This window comes from Trichosurus vulpecula, chromosome 1, assembly GCF_011100635.1.
Source record: "Trichosurus vulpecula isolate mTriVul1 chromosome 1, mTriVul1.pri, whole genome shotgun sequence".
NCBI lineage: Eukaryota > Metazoa > Chordata > Mammalia > Diprotodontia > Phalangeridae > Trichosurus > Trichosurus vulpecula.
Genome location: NC_050573.1, coordinates 197,748,406 through 197,770,195, shown reverse-complemented (window position 1 = coordinate 197,770,195; position 21,790 = coordinate 197,748,406). Strand labels below are relative to the sequence as shown.

Sequence of the window (21,790 nt, the reverse complement as noted above, 5' to 3'; positions counted from 1 at the left end):
TGAGTAAACTATAAAGTAAAACTGAGACAAAACACATACCTCTATAAGCTCTAGTGGTTCCCTCTTACCTCCAGGATGAAATATAAAATCCTGTTTGGCCTTTAAAGTCTGTCGTAACCTGGCCCTTTCCAACCTTCCCAGTCTTCTTGTACCATGCATTCCTGCACCTGCTTATGAGCTCCTTGAGAGCAAGAACTGGTTTTTACCCCTTTTTTGTGTCTCCAGTTCTTAGCACAGTGCCTGGCACATAGCAGGCATTTAAATGCTTTTTGACTGTTAGAAGATACAAAATAAAATTCTAGCAAAAGGTATGTGTAAGTTAGCATGTCACAGTCTTCTACAAAGCAAATTAGATGATAGTTTTACATGGGAAAATACAGAAATCTCTAACCATAAAAATCCTCTTTATAGCTTCTCCCTATCTAAATTATATTAAATGGTATTCATTGTTATCATTAGTGGCCATAAATCTATCTATAAAAATTTATGGTATGCCATTCTGTCTTTTTCCTGATTATTTCTAAAAATCATTATAAAGTGAGGTGTAACACATTTTTTTAAAATAAGTGAAAAGGTATTATTAAGTGAAAATCAAAATCTTCATGAAGATTTTGATGCGCATTGGTGATTTTTCTCAAAAAAACTTTATTCCTCCAGTCATTCATCCTTTTATGTTTGAATGTTAAGTTATAGGTAATTTTAGTTACTTTAATTGTAGAAGAATTCTTCTGAGTTAATGTTGTTTGTTGAAACTTAAATATGTGACACTTTAAAAGTAAAATTGTTTTCAGAGATATCAACTTCAAAAACATTTTTAGTATTAAAATATTTTCCTTTAAGGAATATTCATAAATGGCTTTCTATTTTAATATTTTTCTTATTTCATAATTGGCTCATTTTAAAAATTTATTTAATATATTTAGTTTTCAGCATTGATTTTCACAACAGTTTGAATTACAAATTTTCTCCCCATTTCTACCCTCCCCCCCACTCCAGGATGGCGTATATTCTGGTTGCCCTGTTCCCCAGTCAGCCCTCCCTTCTGTCACCCCACTCCCCTCCCATCCCCTTTTCCCTTCCTTTCTTGTAGGGCAAGATAAATTTCTACACCCCATAATTGGCTCATTTTTAATTGTTAAAACATTTTAATTTTGATGTATATCTGTGTTATATAGAGCCAGTATAGCTATCATTTTGCGAAATTCTTTGGCCTCTGAACAATATGACAGAGTTGTCTGTTTACAATATTATCAAATCTACAGACTCAGAAATAAAAAGAAGCATGAGACAACATCTAGTCAGTTCCTCTCCTTCCAGAACTAAATTATCTAGGAATGATAGATATTTGTTTCATATTAATCTTCAAAGATCTCTAGAGAGCTAATAAGGAAAATTTACTTCAATCCATTAGATATTAATTACATTAAAAAGTCTTCATCATGAATGATCTCTTTTTAAAAAAAAAAAAAGTCGTTAACTTTTTTCATATTGCTCTCCTAGAAAAATAGTGTTCAGTACTGTAGTTGAAGTGATGAGCTACCTCCCCCTTCTACACCCCCAGTCCTGAGGAGGAAGGGAGGAACTCTCTGAGTTCCAAAGCTATAAACTTTCCTGAGTTTGTCATGTCATCATAAACCTTTTGACCTCTCACCTAAAGCCTACCATTTGTCGATGCCATTTACATGAGGAAATAATTGACCTCTAATATTTTATGTGGTTTTCTTTAGGTAGCTCTGGTGCAATGGACAGAGAGTGTTGGTCTTACTCTAGTTAACAGGGACCTTACCTCAATGCAGCTAAAGACCCCTGGTGGACAGATTCTGACATACTCTATTCTACAGATTTTTCCCTTCACTTCTGAGAGCAAACGTATGGGAATCATAGTGAGGGTAAGTTCTTTAAATTTAGTTTGGAAAAATACTTTATACTCTGCTTCAATGTGTGCATTACAAATAGACTGCTCTGAAATGGTAGTTTCAGTTAATTATTTAAAAGTTTTTATTCTTTAGCATCCAATATTTTGTGAAATCAGTAAAGAACTTTAGTAAAAAACCTTATGTTTATGGTGAGATGTAGGAAAGGGAGGTTAAGAATTCAATATGCTCTATGTGTACCTTCCTTATTCAACAAGGCAAACTTAAGTATCTAACAAGGCAATCAACTGTATATACAGGAATGCTTACTTGTGAATCTTTTATGTTAACCTGGGCTGTTTAAAATTAAACAAAAACATGTTTAATTTACTTATGCTTAATGACCATAAGTTTACCAAATGTACATCCGACTGCTTTTTGAAGAACACATGTCCATTGGATATATCTTGGAAGTCTGCAAAACAACTAAGTACTACATTACTCTATAAGAATTTGAGAAAAGTAATACCTATGTTGCTATGATATTCACAAATCTTTTGACAAATTTTATTTTATTAATTAGCATCTCAAAGATCAAATAAAATATATGATCTTTGCTCTTGATTGTGTATCTGATGGGAGAGTTCAGCCATGTAGCAAAAGATTTGTCACAAAGGAATGTATTTTGCATTAACCCAAAAGTTAGTTATTAGAAGTGCTGCCATTTAAATAGAACTGTGTTTATTTTCATTGCATTTACAGGATGAATCTACTGCAGAAATTACATTTTATATGAAAGGTGCTGATGTTGCTATGTCCAGCATTGTACAGTACAATGATTGGTTAGAAGAAGAGGTAAGACCTTTCAACTTCTTCCATAAAATGAGCTCTACAATATGTTTAAATGACTGAGTTTTATAAGTAGTGGAGAAAGAAAGCATATTTTCTATTCTCAATTTTACATTACTACTAATATTACTAGAACAAGTTTACAGAAAGGGATTCTAAGCCAAGCATTGGCATCCAACAAAGTGGCTTAGAAGAAAGAAATTGTTTTCATTTCTTCATGAAGCAAAAAAAGAAAGCAGTAAAATAGGGAACAGAATAGGGTCCTTTTTAGTGGGTGTTTGCAGACCGCGTCTTTCTTGTAGTATAAGTCATGAAGCAGATGGCAAATAATAGCCATTTTGAAGAATATTTTGCATTCTATCAGAAGAAAATTGAGAATACTAAAAATCATTCACTCAGATTTCAAAATAGTTTTATAAATACAATCAATATGATGCTTTAAAACATTTTAGAAACTATCATTAACCTAAGTAGATTTTTATAAATTGATCTAATGTACAATTGTCTCTACACAGAGTTTATGCAGCGTAGATTCTAAAACCAATTTATCCATCAAATTACACTTAAAATAGTAATATTTCTGTCTCATAATGTCTTATTTAGCTAGGATTTTCCTTCAAATGGTCAGATTTCTGGTTTTTTGGCTGCTTAAGTAAAAACTTTTAAATTATTGACCAATTCTGTGTCTATTTCATATACACAAATCATACTGTATCTTATCTGTATGTTCACATAAAACCCACTGTATAGTTAGGCATCAGCAATGATCTTTATCTGCCCTACACAAAGACAATATGTTAATATAAAGATCACACCACATATGTTCATAATGGTGTTGGCAATATGAATCAATATCTCCTTCAGGGCACTTTGATTTAATCAGGGACATGAATAAATTAAACTCCCTCAAGACCTACTAGAATGTCATAAAAATTACTTTTGGCGATAATGATGCACAATTAATTGTAAAGTATTTGTTTAATTTATTTAGCATTCTGGGGTCAAATCAATAAATGTCTTGCATCACACAGACAACATTAAATTTTTTGCCACAAAGACAGCTTTATTAAGACCATCATGTATTATTTTTCCAGTCATATTTACTCTTTACAGAGAATTCCAAAGGTCTACTATACATATTTCTGCACATAATAACAACAATAAAAATAGAGCGCTGTAAGGTTTGCAAAAACTTTTACATAGTTATCTCTTTCAATCCTTGCAACAACCCTGGTAGGGGTATTGATAGGGGCCTGTGGAAACTGAGGGTGAGAGGAGGTAAGTGATTTGCCCAGGGTCACACAGCTTATGTCTGAGGCAGGATTTGAACAAAAATCTTTTGAAACTGAGTCCAACACTATATCCGCTCTGCCACATAAATTCCTCTGTATAAAAGCTGCACTTGAAAAAGCAAAATCCTTATATGTATTTATTTTACTCTGAAAGAATTTTGCTTTCTCAAAAATGAGAGTAAACAAGTTCACGAGTTTACAGTGCTCTCTTAAGAAAAAGCCCTACAATTGTAATGATGGGCATAAACCTTTGCTCTCAAAATCAGGAAGTACTAGACTCTTCATCTGGGAAAAAGTGAATATTTTTGTAATTCTGCACCTGAAATTTTGCAATATTCACTGTGAGAAAATGGTAAATATGACTACTCAGCTATGAGAGTCTAGAGACAAACTCTGACTAGTTTACAATCCGCTTGACTTTTTAGTGATTTACCTCTTTCCAGTTCAGATGTCTTATACTGTTATCATTATTGCTTTCTAGGCATTCTTAGTGAAAGACCAACACTTTATAATTTCCTTTTTTGTATTAATTGAAAGACCCCCAACTCACTGGCTTTCAGAGCAGAATGCAGCACTCATTTCAATTATTATCATAAATTATTGTTTCTCAAAAAAGTACTCAATTATGTTAATCCAATTGTATTAAGGTTTAATCTTATGTAAAATTGCATCTCTCTATAGAGAATTAATACAAAGTGCATTATAAGTCTACTAAATTATTCCTAGATTAAAAACTACAGAACAACCAGGAGTAGTATTCAGCATTTTTTATCAACTGTCACAAATAATAATACCTTACATTTGTATAAAGCCCTTTCATCCCATCAGCCCTTTAAAAGTACTAGTACAAATATTTTGATCGCTACGTTATAGATGAGAAAAGTGAAACTTAGAAGTTAAGGGTTTTGTCCTTGGTCACACTCCTTTCTGGCACAGAATCTGTAAGCCAGGGGCTCAGTCAAGTGCTCTTTCCATATCATAGTGCTTTTCTAACATTGCTCTCGTGGTTTGTACTTTCCCCTACATTAAATGGAAAATAACATGTTTTCAAATTTCCAGAAAGCTTTTTCTTTTCTCCAAAGGTACAGTTGATGGGTGAAGATTTGCACCAGTATTTGTAAACACACACACATATAAAATTCGTGTGGCACAGTGGAGATACTCATACTCCTTAAGGGAAAACTACTTAATAAGAACGTTCTTCTTTCTGTCCGCCAAAAAAGCAGACAACATTTCTAAATCTGAACATATTTGGGTCAGATAAAATGCTGAGATAAAATTGTGTCTTTATTTTCCATCACTTAAAAGTGTAAGTTTTCCCTATTCTAATACTGTAGGGTATTTTAGAATCCTAGCTGATGTTATCAATTCTAAACGCCCAGAAGGTCAAACATTCAATATTATGTTTCTCCCAGTCACTGTAACTCTGCCTTAAGATTTATCTCTTATCATTTTATATGCTGCATATAGAATTTATTTTTAAGCTTTACTATATATGGGTAGTGTCCAGATGCTTGCTGTGGGAGCAGTAGCTTTCATTTCCAACCCAACCCTAGAAGTGTATAACCTGGTTTACTATTATTTAGTTTTGCATTTTTAAAAAGAGTAACCCATTTACTTGTTCATCTATTTTTTTATGGTTTTCTGAAATACATTATCAAGCTATGATCTGCACATTTAAATTTTTTTTAGAGTACATGTTTTCTAAATTTGCTATCCTGAAGCCATAATCTGCCAAGGAAGAATATAGTACGCATCAAAGTACCTTCAAAAGACTGTTCTTTGTTCCTATTGAAACAGGTTTCAATTACATGGTTAGAGTTCTAGCAGCTTTTCTGCCAGGATATTTTGTCATAAATTTCTTCATTTTATGAGACCCATGACTCATAGTATAGTCAATTAAGAACATATTCTTAGAGTAAAATTCTTGAAGGAAAAACTGTATGGTCCAGATAGTACCAAGCCTTTCAGGATTTCTATAATGGTATACTTTAAATGCAAAATAGCATCATAGATTTACAAATGGAAGGGACCTTCAAATAGGTCAACCCTTACTTTACAGATGAGGACTGAGGTCTGGCCCAGAGAGGTTAATTAACATGCCCAAATTCATAGCTAAAAGACTGAGTCCAGTTTTGAACCCAGGTCTTCTGCCTCCAAATCTAACACTCTTTCTACTATTCTACATAAAGTGCCTTTCACTATACGTGCAGAAATGATAAATAAGTTTGGATAATGTTTATTACGAATACTTCTAGAAAATGTTGTTATTAAAACATTTTTGTTGAGGTTTAGTTGTGTACCTTAAGTTTCCTTTCCTCTGTTTTTCAAACTTTTTAAAAACATATGTTCCTTGTGGAAAACTATGTAAAGAAAAGAAATGTTACCTTTGAAGTTTTAAAGCCAATATCATTGCCAAAGAGAATTTCTGAACTCCTTATTTATTTAATGACTAAAAACAATTAATTTGTTCTTTGCCCCTTTCAGTTATCTTAGACGGTTTTACTTTTAGGATAAGGTAAACATGAGATGTTTCAATAATGTGCTTACACATAGAGAAACTTAAAACCACAAAAATTTAAAGCTTAGAATTAAAGTACAATCTGAAACATTGGCAATGTTATCATAAACAAGCAATCCATCCATTAAAATAAGCCCCCTACTTGTGCCCAAAGACTAAAAGAAATTAGAGCAGGTTCTGTGAAAATCAGGCAGTAGGCCTGAAAATAAATGTAATGTATTCTCTGTCTCTTTCTGTCCTCCCTTTGTTTGGCTTTAATGGGAATCTGTTTGTAAAGGGAGCTTTGACTGTGCCTCCCTACAAGCATATGCTTATATTCTCTCATTCTTTTGATTTTCAAACTAGAGGTATTGCTTCACTATTCCCTGGTAAACCTTTTATTCATCTTTTGTTGACTCTGGAAAATTCCTGACAACAGCTGTTCTTTCTCCTTGCCTTTATGAGTACTGAGGAGTTTGAAACTATTTTGCTGAAGCTCCCTTCTTCTACTTCAAATTTCCTCTATACCTTTACTCATTCATTGTCTCATCTTTCCACCTGTCTTGGAGAAACACCCCTCTTTCTTAAGCTTATCCCCTTCTACCTCATCTAAGACCTTCCTCCATCAGTTCTCATGTTTTGTATTCTCAAACTTCCTCCTTTCATTTGTTCCTTCATTTTCGCTTACAGATATGCTCAGGTATTCCCGAAACGCTTAAAAAAAAAAATCCATCAACTACCCAAAATGCAATTCTATTTCTTTCTTTCCTCTTACTATCAAAGGTCTCAGAAAAATAGTTTGTATGCTACCTTGTGAGGTAACATAGGTAAAGCTCTTTGCAAACCTTAAAGTTTTATATGAGTACTGTTACTATTATCATTATTATCTACATTGCTATCCATCAATTCTGTAACCATTTAGAATCCATATTTGCCTACCTTACTTACTTAAACTATTCTTTGGAGGTCACCAGATAGATGACCTAATTTCCAAGTAGCATGGTCTCTTCTTAGTTCTTAGCCTCCTTAACAGAAAGTAATGCTGCTCATCACTTTTTCTTCTTGAAACTTTCAACCATTGGCTTCTATAACAAGGCAGTGCCATGATTCTTCCACTTACCTCTCACTATTTAATGGATTCTTTTTTTTCTTTCCCCAACCTCTAAATTTTATTATTCTCTAAGGTTCAGTCCTCAGTTCTTTTTCTCCTCTTCGTTCACCATTCCCACTTTCAGTGTCTGTCCCCTCTAATCTGTCCTACACACTTGTCAGAGTAGCTCCATCCTACTTCTCTGACCTCTACATCCTTACGTGTACACTAACCTCTAGCCAAATTATATTTTTTTATTATTTCTGAAATATTTCTTATGATTTTCTACATCTTTATACTTTTAATACTACATCTTCATTCATGTTTCTTCAACCTGAAATGTCCAGTCCACCTTTTATGTCTTTCAAAATGCTACTCAATTCATACTCCATGACACTTCCCTGATCTCCCAAGCTAAACACATCTCATTCCTCTAAACTCCCATCCCCCTGGCATTTAAAATTTTTATTTTTTTTTTAGTTAACAATAATATATTTTGTCTACCTCTCATTTCCCCTCTACCCATTGGAAAAAATAAAAGAAAGTCCCTTGTAACAAATGTGCATAATCAAGCAAAACAAATTCCTACATTGACTATGTTGGGGGAAAAAAAGTGTGTTGTGGGGTGCGGGGTGTATGTATGTGTCTTATTTAGTGCTCTGAGTCCATCACCTCTTTGCTTTGTCAGGAAGTGGATAACATGCTTTAACATCAGTCCTCTAGAATTGTAGTTTGGCCATTGCATTGATGACTTAAGACTTCTGTCTAAAGTCTTTCAAAGTTATTTGTTTATCTTTACAGTGTTGTTATTACATAAATTGTTCTCCTGGTTCTGCTCACTCACTTCTCTGTGTATTACTTCATGATAGTCTTTGTAGGTTTCTCTGAAAACATCCCTTTCATCATTTCTTATGACACAACAGTACTCCATTATATTCATATTCTGTAAGCATTCCAACCAACTGGCATCCCCTTAGTTTCCAGTTTCTTGCCACTACAAAAAGGGCTGCTATAAATATTTGTGTATATAGGAATGCCTTTCCTCTTTTTAAAATCTGAGTATCTGCTTAGTTGTACTATCATTAGGTCAAAGAATATGCAGTTTAGTTACTTTGGGAGCATAGTTCCAGATTACTTTCCAAAATAACTAAACCAATTTACAATTCTACCGACACTATATGAATGTGCCTGTTTTTTGCAGTCCTTCCAACATTTCTCATTTTCCTTTTTTGTCAACTTTGCCAGTCTTATGAGTGGGAAGTGGAATCTCAGGGTTTCTTTAATTAGCTTTAATAATTATCAGAGATTTGGAGCATTTTTCGTATGATTTTTGGTAGTTTTGATTTCTTCCTTTGAAGATTCCTTGTTCATATCCATTGACCATTTTTCACTTGGGGACTGGATCTTATTCTTATAAGTTTGAATCCATTCCTTAATTATCTTAGAAATCAGACTTTTCATCAGAGAAACTTACAAACGAAGGTTTTCCCCACTTATCTGCTTCCCTTCTGATATTAGCCATATTGGTCTAGTTTATTTAAATTTTTAAAATTTTATATAATCAAACTTCAGAATATTTTGTTGCTGTCAGTCTTATGGCACTTATCCTAGGCTGCCTGTTACTATGGTTATTACTCTTTTGTCTTGATATGATAATCATTTTCAAATATTTGCTACATACAAAACACTATGGTGTGAGGATAAAAGGATAATTATATCTTTTAGGAAGAGCTTCAACCTATACATAAATATGTAATAAATGTATAAAATTATAATGCATTTTTGTCAAAAATATATGAAAATTATAATGCAACTTTGACAAAAGCAGATTGCAACTTAGTAGAAAGTCTTCAAAAAGAGTTACTGTGACCACCCAAAATAATTCATTACCCAGACTTCTCATGATGAGTGTTTCTAAACTTATTCAGTCTAGTCCCCTAGATAACATACCATCTGTGACCATTTCTACACTTGTAAAACTTTCTGTCTTGATAAAAACCTAATAGAGCTTATGCTCCTGGTTTAGTCTTGGGAGAGCCTAAATCAAACAAAACAGATGAAAAAGAATATATAGCATACTCTTTGTAGTTAGTAGTAGATTTTCAGAATGAAAGGGGCCTCAGAGGTCATTTAGTTCAATTGAGAACTGAACAAGAATAATCCCAACAAGAGGTCACCCAGCCTTTGTACAAAGACCTCTAATAATGGGAAACACATTACTTCCAAAGACTGTCCATTCCACTTTGGAATAGCTCTGATAGGAAATTTTTCTTTGCATGGAGCCCAATTACCTCTCTATAAGTTCCACCCAACCCATCTTCTTGCCATGTACCATACCCTCTGAACTAGTGGACCTCCATGGATCATGCCCTAGAAGATATAACCCATTCAACTTTGGAACTCCATCCCTGGCACCAATGCTGTCCTGTTTGGTGATTGCATCCGTACAAATTCACAACTATATCTAGTTGGTCCCAGCCATATTTCACATTTCACTTTAGCCATATATTTTTTTACCACCAGACTTCTAAAAACTGTGCCCTGAAGGATTTAGCCCACTGTTCTTTGGAACTCTCACCCTGGTGAGTGTGCGAGTGCAAATTCACATGGCTTACTATATCTAACCTTCCTTAGTCATAATTATATTCCACTGATGCCATCTTTTTGCCTTCTTCCCTATGTCATATGTGGCATGGTCACATACATTTTCCACCTCTTTCTCTAGAAATCATAATCAAATCAATCCTGCCATTGTTACTAGAAAGGACATATCAGCCAACTCCCCAGTATATCAACTCACTGTTATTGTGGCTTCTCAAACCAATACACCCTTTCTTGGCCACCACTATCCTTTATTTGCTATCTCCTATGAGAACGTAAGCCTCCCGAGGCTGAGGATCGCCTTGCTTTTTGTTTTTGTAGCCTTAACGCTTAGCACAGTGTTTAGCACATAGTAAATGCTTAATTTTTTTTCCTTCATCAGTCATTTATTCATTTCATTTATTCCACCCATTGCCATTAATGCTGCCCTCTAGGATCAAGGAGAACAAACCTGTTCCCTCTTTCATATGACAGCTCTTAAAATAATGGAAGACAACCCTTTTCTACTCCTCCACCAAGTCTTCTCTTTTCCTATTTATACCTTCCCAGTTCCTTAAATCAATCCTTTTAACATAAGAGCTCAGGGGACTTCACCATCTTGATCACTCTCCTCTGGGCACTCCATGTCATCAGTGTCTTTCTCAAAATGTCCTGCCCAGAACTGAACACAGTTGTTCTGACCAGGGCAGATCACAGCTGTCAGTGACAGGACCAGCATTTTCTTCTTTCTAGATACCTCTCTTAATATAACCTAGTATCACATGAGTCCTAATGTTTAAAATAAGGAAGTTAAACAGTGACCTCTAAGTTCTCTTCCAAATCTAGATTTGTTATTCTATGATTAATATCTTTATTTGCTTTTTAACTCTTATTGACTCATACTAAATATGATGTGTCCAGTAAACCCCCTTCCATTCCTTTTCAGATAACCTGTTATCTGCCCATCTGTGTCCCATCTTGTACTTGTGAAGCTGGGGATTTTTTTTAAGCAAAGATGATTTCTGCCTATTGAATTTCATCATATTAGATTTGATCCAGTGTTCTAACCTGCCAGGATTATTTTTAACCCAACTTAGACATCCAGTATGTCAGCCATCATCACTCTCACTGTTAAGTCATCTAGTCATCTGCAAATTAGATAAGCATGCCATCTCTGCCCTTCTACAAATCAGTAATAAAAATGTTAAATAGCACAGGACAAAACAAATTACTGATACATTCTACTGGAAATTCCCTTAACATCAAACCATCCATTCATTCAGTTCCTAATTCGCCTAATTGTACTAGAATCTAGCCTGCTTCTCACCATCTTTTCCATAAGAATAGTATGAAAAATTTCATCAAATGCTCTACTAAAACATAGGTAAATTGTGTCTTCAGCATTCCTCTCATCTTCCAGGCTAGTAATTAAACCAACAAAAAGAGGTGGGAGGAGGGGAGGAATTGGAAATAAAGTTAGTCTACATGACTTGTTCTTAACAAAGCTCTGCCAGACAAGCTCCTTATGCTTACCACTTTCTTTTCTAGATGTTCACCAGTTACTCTTTAACAATAAATTTGAGAATTATCTTTTACTTTTTTTGATATTTTAAACGATCCATGATTTCATAAATATGGCTATGTCATCTACCAGTGCAGATGACAAATACACTAGAATTCTCATCGAGTTCTCATTATTTAGTGTGATTCTTATCCAGTTATGTCCATAAAGGCTCTCCCAAACACCCTACATATTTTCCCTCTTTTTAATGAATCAGGAGTACAGATGTAATACTCAGAGTATCACTGGGTTTTTTTAAAGTATATGTTAATATAATCTTGAATCATAACAGTCGCAAAGGAGTTTAGAGTGAATTATCAACAAATCGGCATAGCTAAATGGAATAGAAGTTCACCACCTCAAACCTGGACTGTTGCAGTAGCTAGTTGGTGGGTCAGCCTGCCTCAAGTCTCTCCCCAGTCCATCCTTCATTCAGCCACTGAAGTTATTTTTTAAAGCCAGGTCTGATCATGTCATCCTCTGCTCAGTAAACTCCAGTGGCTCTTTTTTGCCTCCAGGAGCAAATACAAAATGCTCTGTTTGGTTTTCAAAACCTTTCATAACCCTAACCCACTTTCCAGTCTTCTTCTGCCTCCCAGCCACATGCTCCTCAGTCCAGTGACACTGGCCTTCTGGCTGTTCCATAAACAAAACACTCCATCTCTTCCTCCAAGCATTCTCTCTGGCTGTCTCCCATGCCTGGAATACTCTTCCTCCTCCCCTCTGACTACTGATCTCTTTGGCTTCCTTTAAGTCCTAACTAAAATTTCTTATTTTACCAGAAGCCTTCTCTAACCCCTCTTAATTCCAGTGCCTTCCCTCTGTTATGACCCTATGCATAGCGTGCTCTGTATGTATTTGTGTTTTGTCTCCCCTGTTAGATTGCAAGCTCTTAGAGTGTAGGACCCACGTTGTAGTCATCCTTTTATCTTTACCCCCAGTTCTTAATACAGTGTTTTATGCTATTTTTTGTTGAGTGAGTGGATGAATAAAAAGGAAATGGGGATAATTAAGAGCCTTAATATATCTATCAATTGATAGATAGATATACATAAATACACACACACATATGAATGTAACTAGTATAGCTTTTCGTGTAAATAGGGTTTTTTCTGGCTCACAGATGCCTGGGCTTTTTCTTTTTTTCCAGTGTGGTAATATGGCACGAGAAGGATTACGTACTCTCGTTGTTGCCAAAAAGTCATTAACAGAAGAACAGTATCAAGACTTTGAGGTATGTGATTTATAATAGTCACCCTTCTTAGCTTCATTGCATGATTTACATACTTTAGTAAAATCAGAAAACTAGATGAGGCAAGAGCTTATTACTTTGCCTTAAAACTGCAGAAGACTTGAGCTGCTGTAGTATCTTCACTCACAGGCTATTATAAATATCTAATCCTATAACTCAAAACATAAGAAACATAGATGATTTATCTATGAACACAGCGTTCATGCGGGATTAATTGGAGATTATATCCTAAAAACTCAGGCATCTGATTTGTTGATAAAATTATGTGTTCCCACCATTTGAGATTTCTGTTTTTCCAATTTGAGATACATAGACTGAAAGCCCTTTGAACCCTTTCCCTGCATACATAATCAGGCCCAAATCATATTTGCCTTAAAGAATTATCCCTAGGAACATGAGTTATTGTCGGTGTTGTGTAGGATGGTCCACTTCTTTTATCCCTCACCTCTTACAACTTTCCATTCCCAGGTTAGCAGGAGTCAGTGCTTGGGAAAGGTGGAACCAGATAAAACATTCTTACCTTGGGTTTTGTAGCCTTCTTGGAGGGTGTGCAACTTGCAGCTCACTTGTGGTTGCCATATTAGTCACACCCATAACTGTACCAAACATTTCGTGATAATGATAAGCTACTGCTACACATATAATCAGTCATTTTCAATTTTGATAAGTATCATGAATCTTCATATAGCCAGTAACCTGTGACAGATTCAGTATGTCAACTTCGATGAGTAACATTCTCTGTTCTTGCCCCCAGAATCGATACAGCCAAGCTAAGTTAAGTATCCATGATAGGACCCTCAAGGTGGCTGCTGTTGTAGAGAGCGTGGAAAGAGAGATGGAATTACTGTGCCTCACTGGGGTGGAAGACCAGCTCCAGGCGGATGTCCGACCAGCACTGGAGATGCTCAGGAACGCGGGGATCAAGGTGCTGAAGCTTCTCTGCTTTTGAGACATGTACACCTTGACCGTGCAGAGTTTTTTAAAAAGTCCATTGAAGACTACATGAATACAATGAAAGAGCTAAGTCTTGAAGGAGGATACAGATGCTGAGAAACAGAATTCTCAGGATCATAAGTGTTTAGAGCTGAAACAAATCTTAGAGATCTCAAGATCATAGACTAGAGCTAGAATCCAGAGATTCCAACCCCTTACTTTACAGATGAGGAAACTGGAGATCCTGAGAGGCTAAGGGACTTTCCCCAGGTCTCACATAGAAGCAACAGACTGAGAGAAGGTTGTTGGACATGGCAGTCAGGAGATTTTTGTTCATGTGGAAGAGAGCAGTTATAGGCAACAGGAATCCAGAATACAGGGCACCAAAAAGTGGGTGGATAATGACAAATTAAAAATAGAGGGGAAGAAACTATTTCTAGGAAAGATCTAGGTCAGTACCCTGAACGGATGGTAAGGCCATTCCTTTTAAGTCTCTTTTGCAGGCTCATTGTCGATGTTGTACCCTTAAATGAAGATGTTCTCCAAGTTTCTATCCTAGGCCTTACTCTCTTCTTCCTAGATGGAGGGAAGAGAAGGGAGAAGAGAATCAGTATTTATTAGGTGTCCACTATGTGCCAGGCACTGTGTTAAGCACTTTATAGTACATACACCCTTTCTCTCTTGGGAACTTCATCAGCTTTAATGAGTTTATCATCTCTATGCCTATGACTCACAAATCTATGTATCTGGGCCCCAGTCTCTCCTGAACTCCAGTCCCACATCTGCAACTGTTGGATATTTCAACCTAGGTGTTCCATAAATATCTCAAAGTCAACAAATACAAAACAGGATTCATTATCTTTCCTGAAAAACTCACTCCTCTACTAAGTGGCCCTATTTCTGTTGAGCACATCAACATGCTTCTAGTCTCCCTGGTTTTACTCTTCACTCTCCCTTACCCCATATACCTACTCACTAGATCTTGCCATTTCTTCCCACCATGGCATCTCCCAGCTTTTCACCCTTCTCACTACTCACATAGCTACCAACTTAGTCTAGTCCTTAGTTGTCTTTCATACATTGCCAATGTGATTTTCCTTAAGCACAAGGCCTAATCATCTTATTGCCCAACTTGTTATACTCCAATCATTCAAATTGCCCCAGGATAAATTAGAAACTTCTGTTTGGCATTCAAAGCCCTTCACAACCTGACCCTGATCTTTCCAGCCTCATAATAAATTACTCCCCTGCCTACACTTTATGGTTCAGGCAAACTTACTTTTTGCATTCCTTCCCCTACAGTACTTCACCTCCTATCCTTTGCAGTGGCTCCCCCAAACTCTACTGCACCCCCATGCCTGGAATTCACTCCCTCCTTACTTCTGCCTCTTAGGATCTCTCGCTTTCTTCAGGACTCAGCTTAAACACCACCTTTTATAGAAAGCCTTTATTGGCCCTTCCTGTTGCTGATGCCTTCTCCCTTCCCCAGACTATTTTATTCTAGTAATATTTATTTATCTACATGTTGTCTCCTCCCATAAACTATAAGTTTCTGGCAGGAACTGTTTTATTTGTGCTTCTGCCTCCCGAGCAGAGTTCCTGGCATACGTAGGTGCTTAATAAATGGTTGATTGGTTAATTGTTTGATCGGATGAAGATTTTTTTTTTAGTCTTGTACACAATTGGCCTGTTTCTCAGTATCATGGAAAGGAACCAGCAGAAAGACAGAGACTGAAAACGAGGGAGGAAAGAAACAATCATACACCTAAGCTCCCAGAAGACACAGGAGTACCCTAAATGGATAGGTGATTAGGGCACAAGTAGAAGACTTAGCTTTGACCCCCCTCTGCCTCAAAGAATGGAGCAGAGTTGAGTTGTTCAAATCAGCATTTATTGATTGAATGCTTACCTGGGCACAGCACTCAGCCAGATGCCAAGTGTGATGCTACTTACTTATGTTGTATTTGTCCTCAAGGAACCGCTGCCCCAAAGAAGAAAATAGAACAACACATTGAAAGCTAAGGAACAATAAATGCTTTTTTTTAAAAAAAGCAGTTCTAAAAAATAGAGAAATCACATCCACTATTAATTACCAGATTAATTACACAAGTTGTGATTACTATGAAAGTTTAGTAGCTAGAAATAACTTTAAAAGAAGAATGGGGGTAGAGTATGGTTACTGGAATCAATTGACAAGCATTTATTAAGTGCCTACTATATGCCAAGAACTGTTCTAGGTGCTGAGGATACAAAGAGAAAAAAGGACACAGTCCCTGCCGTGAATGAGTCTGCTGTCTAGGGAGGGAAGCAAATAAAAGAGTGTGTGTGTGTGTGTGTGTGTGTGTGTGTGTGTGTGTGTGTGTGTAAGAGAGAGAGAGAGAATATGCACAGAATAAATACACAGTACTTTTGAGAGGGTGGGTACTAGTCCCTGGGAGCTCAGGAAAAGCTTCATGTAAAAAGTGGCCTTTGAGTCTTGAAGTATGGCAGGAAAAAACATGTACAAAGAAAATTAAATACAAATTCATACAAGGTAATTTTCAGGAGGAAAGATGCTATAAATAAGAGGTGGGGAGAGAAGGCTTCTTTTCATAAGTGGTACTTGAGGTAAAGTTTCAAAGTTCCTAGGACTTATGCGAAGCATTGCTGGGGAGGATGCATGCAGCCTAGTCTTGTGGGGCAACCTAGGCAGAGGAGCAAATGTGGGAAATGGGATGACCTGGGGTGGGGAACAACAAGGGAGCCAGTTTGACTGGATTGTAGTCAGTGAAGGAGTGTAGTATAAAATAGGCCTGGAAAATGAGGCTGAAGAGAAATTGTAAAGGTCAAGCCAAGCAGAGGAGTTTTTGTTTCATCCTAGAGACAAAGAGCAACCAAACTTTCCTGAGGAGGAGAGTAACATGGATAGACCTGTGATTTAGAAATATCAGTAGGAAGTTGGATGGAGCATGTTTTGGAAAGAAGAGAAACTGAAGGTAGGCTACTGCTAGTCCAAGGAAGAGGTGATGAGGGCCTGAACTAGGGTAAAGTGGAGAGAAAAGGATGGACATGAGCGATATCTTAGCAGTAGAATTAATGAAAATATGAGAGATGGGGAGAAGGAAGGCTGATCTCACAGATTGTGAATCTTCTTGACTTGAAGGATGATGGCATTTTCAGCTGAAGTAGGAAAGCTAGGAAGAGGAGTGGGTTTTGGGAGGGAGGAGTTAGTCAAGAAATAATGACTTGTTTTGCACATGTTGAGTTTGAAATATGTATAGGATAGTCAGTGGGAGATCTCTAATAAATGTTTGGTGGTGTGGGATTAGAGTGCAGGAGAGATATGGCTGAATATATAGCTCTGGAGTTGGCTGTATAGTAGTGATAGTCAAATCAAAGAAACTGATGAGATCACAGAAGACTAAGGGAATAAAGGAGCGAGGGAAAGAGAGAGTGAGAGGCTGGGAAAGAGAGTTGGTTATGTGGCATGCTTGTGCATAGGAAATGGGAACAAGATAATGATCTGGCAAAAGAGACTGTGGAGGAATGGTCAGACAAGTAGAAAGAGAACCAAGAGACAGCAATATCCCAAAAACCCAAGAAGGGGAGAAAGAGTCTAGGAGCAGAGAGTGGTAGAGAAGGCTGGAGATTGAGAAAGGCCATCAGATTTAGCAATTAAGAGATCATTGGTAATTTCAGAGCAAGCAGTATCAACTGAGTGGTGAGGTTGGAAGCCAGATCACAAGGATTTAACAGTTGGGTTAGAGGTGAGAAGATGCAGCCAATGAAGATAGCTTGTTTTTGGTTGGGTTGGTTTGTTGTTGTTGTTTTTGTTGATGATGATGTTTCAGGAGTTTGGCCATTACAGAGGAGAGATACAGGAAGACAGCTTGAAAGGATGGTAGGAGTAACTCAAAGTTTTTTAAAGAGAAGATCTGGATATATTTGTAAGCAGTGGGGAAAGGAGCCCAATCAGTGCCTCTTTCCACATAAAAAGAGATTGGAAGTTAGTGAGAGGTGGTAGAAGATGTCTGGTATCTGAAGTCCATTCTTTCTGAGTTCAGAGAGAGTTTTCACCAGGTATGCTGCAGAGTGATGAATTTTTTGGCCACAACCACTCTCAAAGACCAACTTTCAGAGAAGCTGTGATCTGTGTCAGCAGAGGGACCACTGACACCTGTGAAATGATAGATCCTTTAAGTATTGATAGTGAGCATGTCTAAATGCAAGTTGTATTCAACTTTACCGGATTCTAGTGCATATAGGTGTTTGCAAAATAGCAGAAGGAATCAGGGTTTCAGATATTAGTAATAGTTATTTCTAGAGTATACTGAGGCTGTATAATATTTCCGGCCAGTTATTTTGACAGAACAATGAAAAATTTGTTCAGTTATCGTATTTCCAAAGTCTTCTAGTATCTCATATAAACTCTTCACATGTTTGTTAGTGTTAGATGTTTGACATGTTATAAAGAGTCTCTGTATTACTAATTTTGGGGCAAGTTGCTTAATCACCTTGGGCTTCAGTTTCCCCCTTTGAAAAAATGATTTATATAATCTCTATAAAATTCCAGTGTTAAAATTCTTGGAGTCTAATTACTGTGTTTTGCTTGCATGATTGTAGAGGTAGGTCTTTTTTTAAATCCCTAAGAAAAAAATGTTTCTTCTCATTAGAATCCATTGTGAAGAATCAAACGTATGTAAAGCACTTTGTGATCTTGTAAGCTATTGTTTGTATTTACTGACAAGTTAAACCTAATTATTCACCTACTTCCATATTTTAATTAGTATGGCAAAAACATTCCCCTTCCTCCACCACCCCTCTTAAGCTTGGCTGGCAAAGAAGGAAGTGGATTTAAAGTTCTTTTAATTCATCCTTTTAAATTGTTTTCTAGATATGGATGTTAACAGGAGACAAATTGGAGACAGCTACCTGCATTGCCAAAAGCTCCCACTTGGTATCTAGAACCCAAGATATTCATATTTTCAGACCTGTAAGTATATTTCAAAATAATTTGAATTGAATCTTTTATCATAGCTGAAGTTGTCATATTGTTCTCTAAGAATACATAAGTAGTAATTTACTAATCATCACATTTCTGATTAGAGAAGAATATCCATTAACTACAATCTTTTTGTCAGTACTTAATTTTTAAAAATCTTTAGAAGTATCTGTATTGATTCAAGGTAGATTTTCTGTTAACTGAGTATGTTCAATAATACTACAAGAAGCTGCTTTTTCAAAACAGTCCCCCAAATCAAAGTAGGAATGCTTTTAATCTACCATTCTCAAATCAAATGTATTTTTCTTAATTGTCTCTTAAACAAAATTAGTAGAGACAAACTGAATTTATGTGTATACTGTATTATTAGTTATGACTAAATTTAATTCAAACAAAAAATAAAGATTTCTTGGGTCTTGATTGATGGTGGGTGAACAGACATTATATGTCTGTGTCTGTTCTAAATGAACCACTTGCACCTACAGAAATAATTATTTGAATATAATTTACATGTAAATGTAGTTTGTTGTGAAGCATCAGAATAGCAAATTAGGCCCTGCAGACTACTATTTGCAATTAAATTATTAATGCTTCTGATAAAACTTGAGATCAATTTTTGTTGACTTTTCAGTGTTATTGCACCACAAATTGTTTTCCAGATCTATGTGTTTTGATTTCATCTTTTTTCTTTGATATATTCAGAAATGTGGGGATGTCTGAGCTAGAATTTTTACTTTGGAGCACAGGAAGGTTAAAATTTACTAGGATTTCATAATTGTCATTCATGTGTCACCCATAGTGTTTATTCTGACCTATAGGGGAAAAAAACCTAATTAATAGTGGTTAACTGAAATGTTCTACAGTGCTTTTACATACAAAAGACTGATAAAATTCAAGATTATAACCTACATATTTAAGTCTCTTTTAAACTGCTTAATCAAATACAGATAACAATATATTCTTTTTTTAAATGAAGCTAAGCCCAAGGTTGAAATGAAAAAATAGTTTAATAGAAATGTCTTCTGCTTCTATGGAGTGGGTAAAGAGAAACATCATGGACTCTCTTGGGCACAAACTTTAGAATGGAAATATCCGAGTTTTAATTCAAGTTCTTTTGATTACTTGGTTGCATGACCTTATGTCAGTAGCCTTCTATGATTAATTTTTCCTAATTTATAAAACCTATACCAACCTAATTCACATGGTTATTTTGAGCAATAAGATCAATGCTCTTATAATAGTAACTCACATTTCTATAGTGCTTTAAGGCTTATAAACTTCTCTTCACAATAGCCCTGTCAGGTACTGCAGTGCTAGTATTATTGTTATTATCATCATTATTATGATTTCCATTTTAAAGGTGAAGAAACTAAGGTTTCAAATATGTCAAATTTTTTGCCCAGAATGACCCAACTAGCAAGTGATAGAGCTAAGATAGGAACCTAGGTCTCCCCAGTACCACATTTCTTTCTGTTAAAATATGTTGCTTTTCTAAGCACTTTGTTCAGGTGAAGTAGTCTATCTGTGTAATATGAAATGTAAAAAGATTCGTGTTTTCATTAGAGCAGGGACTTCTAGCATCAGGGCACATCAAAGTCCTTCCACATCATACTGGAAGGTCATGACTTGCTATAACCAACGACAGTACACTCCCTTTTAGCACTTAACCAGGCTGGCCCCAGAATTGCAGCTTTCCAGCTTGGTAGGCTCATCCACAGTTATTGCTCTGTTGGCTTGTTCTTTGAGAAACCCGCATCATCTTTACACCATAATGATGCATCCAAGTAGGACTTCACGGGAAGAGAAAGCATTATATGAGGGTCATATAATTATTACTGTTGTCTTATCTTGAAAGCAGCATGCTGCAGAGAGTGCTGGCCTCAAAGCCAAGAAGTCCTGGGTTCAAGTCTTACTTCTGCTGTATAGAATTTGCACAACCCTGGGCAAGTCACCTAACCCTTAAGTGCCCTAGGCCAGGGCTTCTTAAATTTTTCCACTCAAGACCCCTTCATCTCTTCTTAAAAGAAGTCTGCTAGGTAACTGTCTAAGATAATAAATTACAAAGAAGATGTTTCCAAACTCAAGAGTTCTGTGTTCAAGTAGAATCGCAGGTCTGGTCCCTATTAGAGGCATCGGGGTAGCACAGTGACTAGAGTGCTGGGCTTGGAGTGAGGATGACTGAAGTTCGTATCTGGCCTCAACATTTAGTACCTGTGTGACCCTAGGCAAAGTCATCTGACCTCTATATGCCTCAGTTTCCTCACCTGTAAAATGGGTATAATAATAGCACCTTCCTCCTTGAGTTGTGTCAAATGAGATAATTATAAAGCACTTAGCGTGGCCAGGTACTTTATAAATGCTTACTCTTTTCTCTTTCCTTTCCCTATCTTTCTTAAGGGGGTACCATGGCAAAATACTAGGTAATAGTACAGGAAGAGTGTTTAATACAATTCTGAATCATTTCATTTCAGCGGAGCTTTGAAATTTCTAGTATGCAGATTTTAATTCATTTACTTTCGTCTCTGAGTTATGTACTGATCCTTTTATTGTACAGTGTGGGCTTACTACAGATCAGTGGATAGCTACAAATCAGAAAATGATCGGTATTAAATGTCAACATTTATTCCCAGCAGAAAGAAGTATAAGAAAAATGCTAAATAAGTCATTGTGCTTAAATACATGATTTTAGTTTCTAAAATAGCTATTCTATAGTAACACTTAAATACTTATATAGCTCATTGTCCTTTTGAATACTATTTAAGTATTTTGTTATAATTGTACTATTAAATAAATGGACTATACCATTAATTTTGGTTGAATTTTCTTTTATACCTCTCTCTTCTCTCTCTCTCCTCTTCTCTCTCTCTCTCTCTCTCTCTCTCTCTCTCTCTCTCAAATT

General features: G+C 36.1%; 1 protein-coding gene across 2 annotated transcripts in view; it reads left to right on the top strand.

Moving 5' to 3' along the window:
• Positions 1-21,790, top strand: part of ATP9B (ATPase phospholipid transporting 9B (putative)) — a 527,294-nt gene that overhangs the window by 440,085 nt on the left and 65,419 nt on the right. For both annotated transcript variants that reach the window (XM_036766185.1, XM_036766193.1), the window contains exons 16-20: positions 1,728-1,889; positions 2,616-2,708; positions 12,876-12,959; positions 13,732-13,902; positions 18,784-18,882. In XM_036766185.1, the coding sequence (XP_036622080.1) occupies positions 1,728-1,889; positions 2,616-2,708; positions 12,876-12,959; positions 13,732-13,902; positions 18,784-18,882 (609 nt within the window). The remainder of the gene's footprint in view (positions 1-1,727; positions 1,890-2,615; positions 2,709-12,875; positions 12,960-13,731; positions 13,903-18,783; positions 18,883-21,790) is intronic.